The sequence below is a fragment of the Pongo abelii genome, chromosome 1 (genome assembly GCF_028885655.2).
Source record: "Pongo abelii isolate AG06213 chromosome 1, NHGRI_mPonAbe1-v2.0_pri, whole genome shotgun sequence".
Classification (NCBI taxonomy): Eukaryota; Metazoa; Chordata; class Mammalia; order Primates; family Hominidae; genus Pongo; species Pongo abelii.
In genome coordinates this window covers 181,728,800-181,745,647 of record NC_071985.2, presented here as the reverse complement: position 1 = coordinate 181,745,647, position 16,848 = coordinate 181,728,800, and the positions used below count along the sequence as shown (strand labels likewise).

Genomic DNA, 16,848 nt, shown 5'->3' with positions numbered 1-16,848 from the left:
TTGGCTTCAATCAATCCTTCCGCCTCAGCCTCCCAAAGCACTGGAATTATAGGCCTGAGCCACTATGCCTACCCCAAATTAGCAGTATCTATGCAGATTAAAAGTATCCTCTGGCCCAAAAATTACACCTACTAGAAATTAATCCATATGCTCACACATGTGCACAAAAACATGTAAAAGAGTATCCACTGCAGCATAGTTGTAACAAAAGATTGAAAACAAAATAAATGTCCAGCATTAGGTGGCCAGTAAAATAAATAACAGTAAGTTCACATATAGAAATACCCTGAGGTTTTGAAAATAATAAGGGAGATCTATATGTGATGATATAGAGCAATCTTCTAAATCAGTTAAGCTAAAAATAATATAACAACAAACTGTGAAACAATAAACAGCTTACAGAAAATAATATACATATACAGTATACATATATATTTATTCGCATATACACAGACTATTACTGGAAATTCACACAAGAAACTGGCAAGAATGGCTGCCTCTGGGAAAGCAAATGAGGGCCTAAAGCAGAAAGGAGACTTCCCTAGCATTGTATGAATTTTTTTAAACATGAATTTATATTGGCTTTTTAATTTACTAACTATAAAACCTAAGTCCCAAATTCTGAGCCTCAGTATCCTCCAATTTGAAATGATGATAATAATAGCTTAGTTCATAGGTTATGCTTTGTAAGTTATAAAGCAGCACAAAAAATTATAAATTAGTCCTCTAACTGAATTGTCCAAATCAATTAATATAATTATTATCATTCCTCTAATCAGTTTCTCTAAATGTTTAGGATGAAAACTAAGTGTAGACGCAATCTTAGAACACAAAGCTTTACTTTACACGTAGTTATTGTGTATTCAATTTAAATGAATAAATTTTCAAAAATGCCGTAGAGAAAAGCTAAATCAGTTGATTACAGAAGGAATACATTCTCACTGTTGAAAACAAGCTAGATAAAAACTACAACCATGCTATCATAAAATTTTAGTGTTTTTTTTCTTCCAGTCTTTTTTCTACGCATGCTTAACTGGGTTAGATCATTTGTCTAAATAAAAAAATGTTCACTTTACTGTAATACAGCATTCAATTTACAAGATTCCTCAGATTATTAAAAATACCTAATAAATATAATTTTTAATGAAGGCATACCTTGTTGATTCAACTGCTTTAAAAATGAAACTCTAGCATATGAGTTTGCCTAATGAACTCTGCCTGGATTAACTTTTCATTTATTATTTCTACCAATTCTCCAACTAACCAGATCTCTCTCAGGCCATTTACTTGGTTTTGGTTTCCAGAGTACTGATTTTTTTTTTTTTAACTTTTATTTTAGGTTCAAGGGTACATGTGAAGGTTTGTTACATCAGTGGACTTGTGTCATAGGTATTAAGCCCAGTACCCAATAGGTAACTTTTCGGCTCCCAATTTTATTAAGCCCCAAACTCACAAACAAGTATATAAAGTGCTTTTTGTAATTCCCTAAAGAACAAGTAAAATACCTTAGATTGAGCCTTTAAAATCACACTATTAGAGATTGCAGAGATTCTGAACTATGATTCGTTGCTAATGATACTCAATCTTTTTCTATTACACATTAGTCTGTTACTAGCATTCTGTCTGCAAACAGAGTGAAAACAAAGGAATGCACTCTTAGATTATTCCTGAGAGACTCGCTATTGGATGAACCTGTTCCTAATTAATTTTAACTATGACAACCCCTCCCAAGTGCTGAACATTTCAAGCCATCTTTGAGAAGGGTTAGATATCTCTCCCAAGAGATTTCCTGAGTCTATCAAACCATAATTATACGCAAAAAAGAAAAACATCATTAATGTGCCTTTCCCATTGTAGGAACTCAAATATCTGTCATGTTGAGAACAGTATCACTTTTCTGCTTCTGAGAACATGTTGTCATTTTCAAACTAACCTGTGTTTACTGTCATAATTGTTAAACCAGACTACTAAGATGATATGTTTATTAGCACTTGTACTGTGTACTTGTTTAAAAAATGAAACTGAAAATAAATACTACAAACTGTGAAATTATGGGAGATGTTTTCCTCTAATTTCCAAGTTTTCTGTAATACAGTTATATCACTCTTGTAATTTAACAAAAAAAGCATTAGAACTGTTGTTATACCATTTATATACTAGGATTTTAAAAATTAAGTCCCTACTTAAGGGCTTTTTTATTACTTTAAAAAAAAAAAAAGAATCTGACAACATAGTTAGTCCCTGTCTCTACAAAAAAATTTTAAAAATTAGCTGGGCATGGCAATGCACACTTGTAGTTCCAGCTACTCAGGAGGCTGAAATGGGAGGATTCCTTGAGCCCACAAGGTTGAGGATGCAGTGAGCCTGAGCATGCCACTGTACTCCAACCTGGGTGACAGAGTGTGATCCTGTCTCAAAACAAAAACAAAAACAAAAAAATTCTTGCTAAACTAAAGCAAGAAAACCAGTACAAAGCTGAATTGCTAAAAGACTATTTTAAATATTCAAATCCTATCTCAGTAAAATAAAACCTTTATCATCAATAGCACTAACTTTGAACACACAATTGTATCATCAAGATACTATCAAAGGCACTAGAGATTCAGAAGCAAAAACCATGGCTTATATCCTCAAGAGGCTTACTACTTAAGACAATGGCATATGCCGAAAAAAAAGAATGAAAAATATAAGGCAGCATTGGATATGCCAAGCATCTAGTACATAGAGAAGAACAGTGAAATAGCTTTTGAAGTCCTACAGACCTTGGTTCAAAGCACAGATTCACCACTTACTAGCTTACTTACTAGCTTCTCTAATTTGTAAAACATATCGTTAGATTCTAAGTGTAGTAAAATTCCTGGCATATAGTAATACCCAAAGGGAAGTTAACAGTATTATTATTATTAGGGACATGGGCATTAGGGAGTAAAACTGACTATTGGAAACGTTTTTTTTTTTTTAAGTATTACATGCTTTTTTTCTAATCTACCAACAGAAGCAAAAATCAAGATCTTTCTCCCTCAGGTTTTACTTCTCATTGACAAGAAGTAAACAGAACACCTAGTAAAGACAACTGAATTGGAAAACATTTAAGGCTGTAAAGCACTAAAGAACCCAGAGAAAGTCCACTAGGTCTATAAATCATAGAACACTGTCTATAAAACAGGATCTTAAGAGTTGGAAAGGTCCTTGGATCAGCTAATTCAAACTCCTCTAGCAGAAATAAGTTCCAGGTTTTGTCTCCAAGGTCAAAGAATTGTTAACTATTTTTGTTCATGAGTATGTATATCCTCAGTACCTAGAGTAATTCCTAGCACATAGTGAATGCTCAGCAAGTATCTGTTGAGTCTTTTTTAAAGTTAAGAAAACTGAGGCCTGGATATTTAACCCAAACCCATACAGTTAGCTGTGGCCAAAGCAGAACTGGAACTAACATTTTGGTACTCTAGTATTCTATCATCTCTAGAAGCTAGACTATAATAATCTAGATAATTTATTTTGGTGGCTGGGGAGTTGAAGGGTGGGTTGGCAAGCTTGGAAAAAGGAAGGAAGGCATAAGCTAAAACATTTTTCACATTTTTTCCCCAAACTCAGTTTTGCTTAATTGGAAAAGGCAAGAAATTACAAACAAGATAATCCCAGTACAGTGTCTAGTACCTAATAGGTACTATAAAAATATTTGCTGAATGAAAATCATCATCATATGAACAGAAGCAGAAATTAACTTGAGCATGTTTAATCTCCATTAACTGTTATAGAACCCTTTAGAGCTTTCAGTCATTCCCACAACAGTTATTAATTACTTTTTTCCAGATAGGTACTATGGGAGAAAGATGGATTAAAAGATGTCCCTGCCCTGAATGAGCTCTCACTTGAGTATGCCTATGTCTAAATGTGTGTGCTGGGAGGGTGAGCAGGGTGGGGGGAACAGAGGATGATAAACGGGTCAGTAATGAATGTGAAACCAGGCTGCATTGTTATCTTAGTGTATTGGGCTCAGGCAGTTATAAAAAAATAAAATTAAATTTAAAAACCACAAATCTGCAAACTTTTGAAGTAACAAGGAGGCACATTAGGGTATACCAGCAACTGGAAATGTTATTTTTTCCTGCGCCTTCGTAATCCCTCTTATTGCCTCTTCATGTTTTAAAATCAGAATATTCTGAATTTACTTATTTGAATTATCAATAAAAATTAACCACCAATGTATATTCTCTCATATGTGAGGCACTGAAGGATAATAGCTACTACTGATTCCGTACTTACTGTGTACACATTAATACCTAAATATATAACCCAAGGACACATGTAAATTTTTTAAATGGCTATAAAACTGACAGAGCTTGAAGCAATTCTCCAGAGATGAATGATAGTAAATAGAAGCTAAAAACATGGCATTACCCAGGGAGAGAATACAGTATGTACACAACTGAGAAGCAATTTTACGGAAGTCTTTAAGAGCACAAAATCTTCAAGAAGGGAAAACTCCTGCCAGAATTGGCCAACAGAGCCAGAAAACAACAGCCTGCCAACAGGGATCTTGTTTAATGCAAGTCACTAACTAGACTCACAGAAAGTGAATACCTAAAAGTCAGTGCTGTCGTTGTTCAAATTTGAGTTTTGGGAGGACCCTTCCAAACATACATAACCAAGACTAAACCACCACATTCCATGTTAAAGGGTTCTTCCCCCCTGTTATCTGCTTGTCAGAACAGGACAACCACCACCACCACCAAAAAAACTGGGAAATAGACTTCCCTTATGATACTTAGAATTCCTGCAAACACGGGTTAGTTATTTTACATGAAGCATGTACGTGACTCCTGGTTTCTGAGAAAACATTTTTTTTCTCTCTATCCTACAGTGACAGGCAAAGCACCCCAAAGCCTCTTGATTTTAAACACAGAAAACTCCACTGCCGAAATGTTTGCCCTATCCCAGCGCTAAAGCCTTAGAAGCACCGACGAATCTAGGCCAAGGAGTACAAGATGGCAGTGAGATACCACAATGCAGGCAAGGAAGACGGGGTGGGCCCCAATCGGGAAGCACGCGCCACCAGCTCTGGAGAGAACCGTCTGAGACGCGGGGGAGAGTTTGGGTCAGAGAAGCAGGAAGGAACTGGCAGGTGTCTGTCACCTTATCATCCCGGACACCATGTTTACGTTGTACTTGGCTTCTTTACAGAGAGGGAGGGACCAGGTTCCCAGTGTGAGTGATGTTTAAAGATTTTCTGAGAAGCACAAGGACTGGACTTTGACAGGAAGCAACGAGGCAAGAGGGAAGCTCGAGAACAGGTTTTGCTGAGGATTCCCCCCAAGAAAAGTGCTCCCCGGGAGGCCGTTCCTGGCACCAAGACTGGCGGAGCCACCACACCCGTTAAAGGGATCCACCTGGACAGCGATCAGGCGTGAGCCCCCCGAGGGGAAGTGGAAGTGGAAGCAGACGTGGGTGGGAAAAGGCTGCATTGGGGGTCTGACCCAGAAGGAAACCTGATCAGGAGGGGGAGAGGCTGAACGGAGGAAGGGGCCGGCAGAGTGGGTAGTTGAGTAGGATGAGACTTCTTTGGAGGCGAGGCTAACTACATTAAACTCTGAGAAGGGAGGGCTTCCGTCGGACTCTGGGAGAAAGGCAGGTCTGGAGAGGAAAGACTGGCTTGGTGGGCCTGCGCGTCCGGCTCTGGAAGTCAACTCCTACTGGGGGCGGCGCGCAGCCGGCCCAGCGGGCGAGCCTCGTGCGGCCCGGGGGTGCGGCCGGCCCGCGCGAGCTCAACAGGAGCTCACCTGGGATGCGTTCGGCCCCTGTGGGAGGAAACTTCCTGGGTGGGTAAAAGCTGCCCCGCGCAAGCCGGCCCGGCACCGGCAGAGCGCGGCCGGGTCACAGTCCACACGGCAGCGGCTCGGAGGGCGGCGGGGGGCGCCCGACGACCCCGGGTGAGGTCGCCGCGGCCGCAGCGGGGCTCCGGCTCCGGAGGGCGCCCTCCCGCAGTCGCACCCGCTTTCCCTCACACACACCGGCCGCCCGGCCCACAAGCCAAGAAGCTGCCCGGGTCGGCGAAGCTGAGGGCGGTGGGGGAGGGGGCACCGGCCGGGCGGACGGGCGTGTGGCGTTACCTGTGTCAGAGAGAGCTGGGCCGCCGCAGCCATGGTGTTTCCATCATGCAAGGGAGGGGAAGGAAGGACGGGCTGACTGGGGCTCGGGGCGGGGAGGAGGCGGAGGGAGCGGCCGCAGGCGAGGCCGGGGCGGGCGGGCGGGCGTCTCCCCTAACTTCCACAACTTCCCTCCTCACGCCCGCCCCGCCCCGCCTGGCCCCGCCCGCCTGCCCGCCCGCCGGAGCCGGCCGCGGCGCCGCCCAAACCCTGGCGCCGGAGTCTCAGCCGCCGGACCAGAGCCTGCCCCCGGGGCCGCCTGGGAAAACCCGGCGCGGACATAAAATTAAAGCGGACGGGCTGCGGAGGCGACTCCAGATTGGCCTGTGAACTTCAGACAGGCCACCTACCTACGCTGAGCTCCTGCTTCTGAAAAATGGGGGAAATTATAACTACAGGCCAAGTTGCTTACAAGGACTAAATGAGATAATGATAGAAAATAATAATGGCACTTTATATATGCCAGGCTCTGTACTAGACTTATTTTTTGAATTGTGTGAATGAAGGAACTGAAACACAAATAAGTGTCTTACTAAGGTCATACAGCTAATTATATAGCTGAATTAGAATACAAGTCTAACTGTAAAAACTTTATTTAACCATCTGCTAGTATATTGGAAAAGAAGACATTAAGTCATTCCCTCCCACAGCCAAAATCCATTTGGAAAGGGGAAGCAAAAATGTATTTGCCTGGTGCCTGTCACACTTAGATTGTTTAACAAGGGAATGCTGGTGCCTGTATCACTCCTAGCTTCTCCCATCGTCCACTTAGCAAACTCCTCCTCCTTTCTCAGGACATAATTCAAGTATCACCTCCTTTGCAAAGTATTTTTTTCTCCTCCTCATGTCAGAATTACACACTCTCCTTTATAACCTTTCTTCTCTACCTTGTGATGTCATCACTCTAATGACAGTTTACACCTATCTATCCCTCTAGATTAAGAGCTCCTCAATGGCAAGAACTGTTTTCAATATATTTCTATATTGTCAGACCCTAGCATTACAGTGCATGCTCAGTAAAGGCCTTCGTTCCTGCCTATATTAAACATAACACATCCTACACCTTCTGATGCTGCCAACCTTCAGTTGGAATACCCAGTTACTTGAAATTCATCTTCAAAGTCTCAGAGTATATACCACCTACTTCAAGAAGCCTTCTAGGAACTCCACACCCCACCTCTAAGTTGTTCTGATGTGACCGTTTTTATACTCTGCCTTATCTGTAAGCATTAGTTGAGGGCTTGTCTCCACCTCACTGCACTGTCAAATCCTTGAGGACAAGTGGCTGACTCACTGCTTTATCTCCCTCATAGTTCAGCCTACCACAGAGGCCTCAATAAATGTATTTGCCTGAATTGGTCTTAATTTCTTAGTCATGGTGGCTTCCCATGACAACAAACCACAACTCTATCAGGCCTACACCCATTACCATTATCATAGCAGTCCCCGTGGTAGGAGGGACAACTGAACAAGACCCAGGATGGAGTTAGCCCCACCTAAGTTTTTAGACTATTGCCGCCACAAGCAAACCATTCCAGAAATTCCCCCGGGAACTCCTAATTCTACTCAGACTCCTTCTGGCAAAGGCCAGCTAACAAGAGCAAGCCATATACGTCTGGTGAGTAACCACTTATTCAAGAGCATCTTCCTTGGCTTCTTTTTTGCTGTTAATCTCTTTAACTGAAGAGAGAATAAGAGATACTGTTTTACATTACTTCACTTTGGTACATTCATCAGCCATAACTACAACCGGTGTTTCTACTGGTGTTTTCTACTTTATATTAGCACATTTGAGCTTCACAACTCTAAAAGGAAGTAATCATCATACTCACTTTACAAATGAGGTAATGCAGGGTCACAGAGGCTAAGTGATTTGCCCAGGGTTATACAACTGATAGCCAAAGCAGCATAGTATAGTGAAATAAATAGGACTCGGACATTAGGAATATCCAGGTTGCAGCCCTGGCTCTCCCATTCACTAGTTGTATGCCCTTAGGGTTGTTGTGAGGATGAATGAGATGACATATACAAAAGTGCCTAAACTTGTAGCTACACAAATTATGAAATCTGAAAATCATGGAGCAAATCGCTTTGGGGAGTATAATTTCACTTGCTATTCAAGGGGACTCCTCCAAACCATATGAAATGTAAGATATTCCTCTCAGATGAATAAGGTGGAAACCCTGCCATGTAGTTTCCGGAAAGGCAGTGCGGAGTAGCAAAGAGAATATTAAGAATCAGAGTGTGACCTCAGGCAAACCATTTAACCTCTCTGAGCTTCAGTTTCTCATATAGGAAAAGTAAGGAATTATTACTGTTTTAGCTTTTATATGATTTATATTAAGTCAAAAGCACACCTTAGCCAGGCATGGTGGCACATGCTACACAGGAGACTGAGGCAGTTGCACAGAGCACGAATTCAGCCTGAGCAACATAGAGAGACCCCATCTCTAATAAATAAATAACACCTTGTATGTATACAGTATTGCTTTTCACAGTTTATAAATGTTTTTATTTTATTTTTATTTTTTTGAGACAAGGTCTCACTCTGTCACCCAGGCTGGAGTGCAACGGTGCAATCTCGGCTCACTGCAACCTCCACCTCCTGGGTTCAAGCGATTCTTGTGCCTCAGTCTCCTGAGTAGCTAGGATTACAGGCACCCGTCACCACACCAGCTAATTTTTTTTTTTTTTTTTTCTGGTAGAGACAGAGTTTCACCGTGTTGGCCAGGCTGGTCTCGAACTCCTGACCTCAAGTGATCTGCCTGCCCTGGCTTCCCAAAGTGCTGGGATTACAGGCGTGAGCCACCGCGCCCGGCCAAATGTTTAGAAGCACAACTTCTAATGTTCAGTAAGTACATTATAAAAGTTTGTTGAATTGAACTGAATACAATCTCATATATAATTGTTATTTGGATCTTCACTTTATCCCCATAAGAAAATCAAGGAACAAATATTTTATAAATTTATTTTATAAATAGCTTCTATAAGTAAGAGCCATTGACAGCAGGCTTGGGTCTTGGTTAACAAAAAATAAAAAGAATCAGATACCCTAGCAAGGGAAGACTTGCTTAAAATCTTTATATGGGAATTGCCCCACGTCCCCTTCCAGACCACTAGTAATTTGTAGTGGCTTCTTTCTTCATTCGTAGGTTCTAGTTTAAATTAATGACATGTAATGGGAGATGGGAGCATGTCTATATGGAAGAGAATAATGGGCCAAATTCCCAAAAGAGGCCTAGAACTTCTGAGAGAGGTGTTTGTTTGTTTGTTTGTTTTTAATGACAAACCAATGACAATTTGCAAATGTGTGTCCCAGATCTCATCAGACCACTGGGTCATATCCCAAATCTATTTTAGGAGAGGAAAAATGTAGCCAATCAAATATATGTTATAATCTAATTCATTATAACAAGAATGAGCTGCATGGAGCAGACAAGAAGAATTTATCTGTTTTTTCTAGGACAACTTAATGTCTCTGGGTCACTAAGCCTCATTTTCCTCATGATTACATTGAAGATAATAATATCTACTTTGTGTGGATGGTTTAAGGATTAGAGCTCATGTATAATGGCCTATCAAAGAGACTGGCCTGGAATAGATGTTCAATAAGTAGTAGCTATAAGATACCATTCTTCAAGATCACTATTTAACTCTCTACCCTTCAGGCAACCTCCAACAACTAAGTTGGTTTGACAGATATATTAGTTACATGAATGGGGGTGCCAGACCAGACCAGGTGGCTCACATTTGTAATTTTAGCACTCTGGAAGGCCGAGGCAGGAGGATTGCATGAGCCCAGGAGTTCAAGACCAGCCTGGGCAACATAGTGAGACCTCGTCTCTATTTTTTTTTAAATCAATCAAATAAAAATAAATAAATAAATAAATAAGAGTGGGGGTGCTTTGAACAACTGACATATCCTTGTCATTTAAAAAGTCGATGTTCCCTAGGTAAATAAAGTTGTATCTGATGACTTAAATCTGAATACTAATAACCAACAATTGCTGTTTTCTTTTTTTTGTTTTATTTATTTATTTATTTTATTTGAGACAGTGTCTTGCTGTGTTGCCCAGGCTGGTCTTCAACTCCTGGGCTCAAGTCATCCTCCTGCCTTAGCCTCCCAAAGTGCTGGGATTATAGGTGTGAGCCACCGCACCCAGGCAAATTGCTGCTTTAATGTGCATTATATCATTTATTCCTCAAAACAGCTCTACAAGGGTTATTTTTAATCTTTTTTTTTTAACAGAAGAGGAATTTGTCCAAATTCATAACGACAAAGCTGGGAATTATACACAATTATACACGGGTCTTCTGACTCAAATGTGCTTTTTCCTAGGGTGTGTTGCTGGTGTCCTGCAGACATTAATCACTACCCAAGAAGACTTGTTAAAATTTTGCCCTTGAACATGGGAAGCTGAAGATGAGGCTCTGGATTTACGATAGCCCTAAACCCAGGATGAGCCTAAAGAGAAGACCTTAAATCATAAACAGCTTTGTCACCAATCATCTTTCTATCCTACTCTAACTCCAACCCCCCTCCCCAACCCATCCTTAAAGGAAATCAAAACCACTTTTATTTTTCTTATTTTCTAGCTTTTAGAGGCAACTGTCATATCAACGCTTCATGAACACTGTGTGTCTGTGACGTCAGCATCTAGAAAGTTGAGAAATGTGAGGTGACTGAAACTATGAAAAAAAAAACTGAGGAACTCTCTGAATACACAAAGAGCCAGTTTATTTGCATGAGACTTTGAGAGATGGGCTTTCCATATAGATGGTGCTAAACTGTATTTTAAAATCTTACTACAATTCTCATGGTAATCTGAAGCTCATGCTTCTAAGCTGCTGGTTTCATAAATATAGTCCATCATTGTTCGCGTTTGCCCAGGGCAGAAAGAATATGTGAGGCAGCACAATAACAACAATTGTGCTATGCAAATAACCATCCCTGTGCCAGGGATTGAGCTATGAAAAGAACAAGCAGTAAGAGATTTGTAAATGCCATATACACACAGGGTGTGATAGAACAGTTCAAAATTGTCATCATCGCTAACTTTTCAGGGCAGTGGGATACCCTGGGAAGAAGTTGAGTTTAGGACTGGGAAGGCCCAGGTTGGTCCAGTTTTGGTCCTGCAGTTTCTTTGGTGACTTTGCAGAAGTCAGGAACTATACCAAGCCATGGTTTCCTCTCCTGTAAACTAAAAGTAATAATAACACCTACCTGCTCATGCTATTACAATGATTAAATGAAGGTTTATGTGAAAACCTGGTACACAGCAGAAACTAGATAAGCATTAGCTCCTTTTTCTTCCTACTGGAGAACATGTAGGGTTTAAGTAACCAGAACACAAAAACAGAAAATATTTTTAAAGGTTTTCAGTGGCCTTCAAAAGCCCACTTAATGGTTTTTTACATAAAATTTATTTAATCCATTAGTAATATTTATTGAGTACTATACAGTAAGAGAGATTATTATATTTATGTCCCCAAAGGCCATTGGCTTCTAGTGAGAAAGCAAACACTGTTTTGCCCTTGCCCTATTTCCTTCCTTTCCTCTCTGTCCTTTATGAAGAGTCCTGGAAGCCATAAGAAACAAAAAGGAACACCATAGGAAAGAAAACTTGCACTCATGGCTGCAGGTTCTTTCATCTGCAGGTTTCAAAGCATTTTCTCCATAGGTAATTACTAGCCCTGCTTACCATGTGTGAATGCCGAGACACCATCAAATTAAGAGGCTTGCCCTAAATCATAAGGCTGTCCTGTTTGCCAGACTTGGGCTCTAAAGTAGGGCACATGAGTGTCAATAGAAGACTTCAAGTGATGAGGAAAAAAGTTTGAGGAATCCTGATTCCGAATCAGTGCAATAACAAGAGCATGGGCTTCAGAGTCAAATTTGATTTCAAATCCAAGCTCAGCCCCATTTGACTGGCTGCCTGACCTTCGTCAAATCATAAACTAAGTCTAGTTTCCCTTTTTGTAAAATGAGGATATTCTTACTTCTAAGGTTTCAGGGAAAGTTAAATTATGTAACTAGTGTGAGAGAGCCTGGTTCAGTATCTGTCACTTAGCAGGTGCTGATAATGTTGGTTTATGTCATTTGGAAAAGTTAATATATCTCCCCCACAAACACAAAATAACAAATAGACAACTCTTTCAGTCAACGATTTTCAAAGCCATAATCACAGTTGTGTCTCAGTTTAAACCCATGACATCTCACATTATAGCACAAATAGAGGATGCCTTGTTCAGGCCTTCATCACTTTTCTTCCTTGATTCTGTGCTTTCTCTCATAGCCCAAGTCCAATCTATCAGAAAGTTCTGTCGGCTCAATCTCCAATATATATCCAAGATCCTAATTTCCAGGTCTGACCACTCTTCACTGCCTCCACTACCATGGCCTTTCTCTTGGACCACTGCTAAAGTTTCTTAACCAACATCCCCACTTCCATGATTTTGCCTAGGTTCATTCTCCAGATCATAAACTGAATGATCTATTTTTATTTATTTACATCACCCAGGCTGCAGTGCAGTGGCACGATCATGGCTCACTGTAGCTTTGAACTCCTGGGCTTAAGCGATCCTCTTGCCTCAGCCTGAATGATTTTTTTTTTTTTTTTTTTTTTTTTTTGAGACAGCATCTCGCTCTGTCACCTAGACTGGAGTGCAGTGGTCCAATTTCAGCTCACAGCAGCCTCCATCTCCCAGGCTCTGTTGATCCTCCTACCTCAGCCTCCGGAGTAACTGGGACTACAGGTTCACACCACCACACCCAGCTAATTTTTGTATTTTTTGTAGAGACAAGATTTTGCCGCATTGCCCAGGCTGGTCTTAAACTCTTGGGCTTAAGCAATCCACCTGCCTTGGCTTCCCAAAATGCTGGGATTACAGGGGTGAACCAGTGCACTCTGCCTGAATGATCTTTTTAAAACATAAACCAGATCTTATTATTTTCCTGGTTAAACCCTACAGGGACTTCTCATCAAGCACCTGAACATGGCCTACCGTGGGTAAAGTATGTGTCAGCAAAGCCCAGAAGAGCGAGATGTTTGGTTAAATGGAGCATGGTAGAGATGAGAGAGAAAGAAACTAGCAGAGAAGGGTGGAAGGGGTGTTAGAAAATACCCAGAGGGACTCATGGCTGGACCACAAGAGGCTGAGAGAAATGTTTCTCTCTGGAGATTCTCTTTTTTGTAAAATGAAGATATTCTTACTTCTGAGGATTTCGGGGAAAGTTAAATGATGCAACTGGTGTGAGAGAGCCTAGTTCAGTATCTGTCACTTAGCAGGTGATGGTAATGTTTATTTATGTCATTGGGGAAAGCAGCTCAAGAGATTCACAATCACCACTGGAAGCAAAGGAGATTCTTACTGTTTTCCATTGATGGCATTTTTAAATCTAGTGGCCTGGAATTTTTAAGCACCCAATCAGGAATCTATTTTACCCTTTTTTTTATTATTTATTTTTACTTTTATTTTTATTTTTTGAGATGGAGTCTCGCTCTGTCACCAGGCTGGAGTGCAGTGGCGCAATCTCAGCTCACTGCAACCTCTGCCTCCCAGGTTCAAGCGATTCTTGTGCCTCAGCCTCCTGAGCAGGTGGGATTAGAGGCAAGCGCCACCACACCTGGCTAATTTTTTGTATTTTTAGTAGAGACGGGGTTTCACCAAGTTGGCCAGGATAGTCTTGATCTCCTGACCTCATGATCTGCCCACCTAGGCCTCCCAAAGTGCTGGGATTACAGGCATGAGCCACCGTGCCTGGCCTATTTACCCTTTTAAAAGTAAGAATTATACGCTAGGACCCCTTACATCAGGACAATGGTTAAGACGATGGACTTTGGAATCAAATTTGACATTGAATCAAGGTCCTCCACTTATAAGCTACAATACCATGGTCAAGTTATTAAAACTCTTTGACCCTCAGTTTCATGCAGACTACCATACAGAATGAGTAAAAGAATTAAATAGACAATGATTATAAAGCACTTTGCATAGTATCTGAGACATGGGGAGTAAGTGGTCAGCAAATGGGGACTATCCAATGATGATGGTGATGATGATGATGATGATGATGATGATGATGGTGATTAAGAATTGGGTTATCTTTTTAAAAAAATTTTTTTAGATACAGGGACTCACCCTGTCGCCCAGGATGGAGTACAGTGGTGCAATCATAGCTCACTGTAAACTCAAACTCCTGGGCTCAGGCAGTTACCCACCTCAGCCTCCAGAGTAGCTGGGACTACAGACACATGTCCCCATACCTGGATAATGTTTTTATTTTTTTATAGAGACTGGGTCTCACTATGTTGCCCAGGCTGGTCTTGAACTCCTGGACTCAAGCAATCCTCCTGTCTCAGCCTCCCAAAGTGATGGGATTACAGATATGAGTCACTGTGCCTGGGTGCCTGCCTGGGGTGAGATTTAAATTGGCCTTATAAGCTAATAAAAAGTGAAGTCTATTCTGAGGGCAATGTGGAGTCATTGAAAGGTTCCCAGGAAGGAAAATAAAAATCCAGAATCATGTTATAGAAAGGTAACTCAGCTGGGCATGGTGGCTCATGCCTGTAGTCCCAGCACTTTGGGAGGCCAAGGCAAGCAGAGCACTTGAGGTCAGGAGTTTGAGACCAGCCTGGCCAACATGGCGAAACCCCATCTCTACTAAAAATACAAAAAAAAAAAAATTAGCCAGGTGCTGTGGCACACACCTGTAGGCCCAGCTACTTGGGAGGCTGAGGCACGAGAATCTCTTGAACCTAGGAGGCAGAGGCTGCAGTAAGCCAAGATCACACCACTGAACTCTAGCCTGGGGGTGACAGAGCGAGACTCTGTCTCCAAAAAAACCAAGAAAGGTAACTCTATTCAGCATTATACTGGAGTTTCTAGCCAGAGCAATTAGGCAAGAAAAAAATAAAAAACATCCATATTGAAAAAGAAGTAAAACTATATTTGCAGATGAGATGACCTTGTATATATAGAAAATCCTGAAGAAACAAACAAAAATCTATTGGAATAAATGAGTTCAGTAAAGTTGCAAGATACAACATTAATATACAAAAATCAATTGTATTTCTATACACTAGCAATGAATAATCTGAAAATGATAGCCAGGTATGGTGGCTCATGCCTGTAAGTCCCAGCTACTTGGGAGGCTGAGGCAGGAGAATTGCCTGAGCCCAGGAGGTGGAGGTTGCAGTGAGCCAAGATCCCGCCACTGCACTCCAGCCTGTGTGACAGAGTGAGACTCTGTCTCGGGGAAAAAAAAAAAAAAACTGAAAATGAAATTAAAAAATCAATTCCGGCCCAGCACAGTGGCTCACCTCTGTAACCCCAGCACTTTGGGAGGTCAAGTTGGGTTGATTGCTTGAGGTCAGGAGTTTGAGACCAGCCTAGGCAACATGGTGAAACCCTGTCTCTGCCAAAAAATGCAAAAATTAGCCAGGCATGGTGGAGTACACCCATAGTCCCAGCTCCTCAGGGGGCTGACGTGGGGAAATCACTTCAGCCCTCCAGGGCAGAGGTTACAGTGACCCCAGATTGCGCCACTGCACTCCAGCCTGGGTGACAGAACGAGACTGTCTCAAAAGTAAAGAATAAAAAATATCAATTCCATTTACAATAACATCAAAAAGAAAAAATACTTAAGAATAAATTTAATGGAAGTACAAGATTTGCAAATAAAAACTACAAAATATCATTGAAAGAAAGTAAAGAAGACCTAAACAAATGGAAAGACTTCTTATGTTTATGAATTGGAAGACTTAACATTGTTGATATGGTAATACTCCCCAAATTGATCTACTGATTCAGCGCAATCCTTCTTAGAATACTAGTTAGCTTCTTTGTATAAATTGACAAGCTGATTCTAAAATTCATATGGAATTTCCAGTAACTCAGAATAGCCAAATAATCTTTAAAATGAAGAACAAAATTGGAAGACTCATGCTTCCTGATTTTTTTTTTTTTTTTTTTTTTTGAGACAGAGTCTCGCTCTGTTGCCCAGGCTGGAGTGCAGTGGCGCGATCTCGATTCACTGCAAGCTCTGCCTCCCAGGTTCACCATTCTCCTGCCTCAGCCTCCTGAGTAGCTGGGACTACAGATGCCCACCACCATGCCTGGCTAATTTTTTGTTTTTGTATTTTCAGTAGAGACAGGGTTTCACCGTGTTAGCTAGGATGGTCTTGATCTCCTGACCTCATGATCTGCCTGCCTTGGCCTCCCAAAGTGCTGGGATTACAGGCTCCTGATTTTAAACTTACTACAAAGGTATAGTAGTCAAGATAGCATGGTACTAGTATAAAGAGAGACATATAAACCAATGGAATGTGATTGAGAGTTCAAAACTAACTCTATACATTAATAGTCAGTTGATTTTCAGCAAGGGTATGAAGATAATTCAATGGTGGAAAGAATAGTCTTTTCAACAGATGGTACTGTTGAACTACCATATTCACATGCAACTACATATTCACATGCAAAAGGATGAAGTTGGACCCCTACCTCATACCAGATGCCAAAACTAGCTCAAAATGGATCCTTGACCTAAATGTAAAACTATAAAATTCTTAGAAGAATCTAAGAGTTGCTGAAGTATAAAACTCTGAGAAGAGGCCGGGTGTGGTGGCTCATGCCTGTAAACCCAGCACTTTGGGAGGTGGAGGTGGGTGAATCCCTAGGTCAGGAGATCGAGACCATCCTG

At 41.3% G+C, this 16,848-nt stretch overlaps 1 protein-coding gene and 1 long non-coding RNA gene across 14 annotated transcripts in view; one reads left to right on the top strand and one right to left on the bottom strand.

The window, feature by feature from the left end:
- The window catches only part of EPS15 (epidermal growth factor receptor pathway substrate 15), a 161,989-nt gene extending 155,669 nt beyond the window's left edge, over positions 1-6,320 (bottom strand). For 9 of the 11 annotated variants that reach the window (XM_054554869.2, XM_063719001.1, XM_063718994.1 and 6 more), the window contains exon 1: positions 6,111-6,299. In XM_054554869.2, coding sequence (XP_054410844.1) covers positions 6,111-6,143 — 33 coding nt within the window. In that variant the 5' untranslated portion in view covers positions 6,144-6,299. Of the gene's footprint in view, positions 1-6,110 lie in introns of all 11 variants that reach the window. The other 2 variants (XM_054554884.2, XM_002810828.5) reach the window with 2 other exon arrangements.
- LOC129059223 (uncharacterized) lies at positions 4,943-10,719 on the top strand. 3 transcript variants are annotated; one of them, XR_008524945.2, is made up of 3 exons: positions 4,943-5,407; positions 8,852-8,997; positions 10,486-10,719. It is a non-coding gene; the product is annotated as an uncharacterized LOC129059223 (long non-coding RNA). The 3 variants fall into 3 exon arrangements; XR_008524947.1 differs by lacking the exon at positions 4,943-5,407 and adding an exon at positions 5,733-5,819; XR_008524946.2 differs by lacking the exon at positions 4,943-5,407 and adding an exon at positions 6,350-7,764.
- Positions 10,720-16,848: the final 6,129 nt, after the last annotated feature.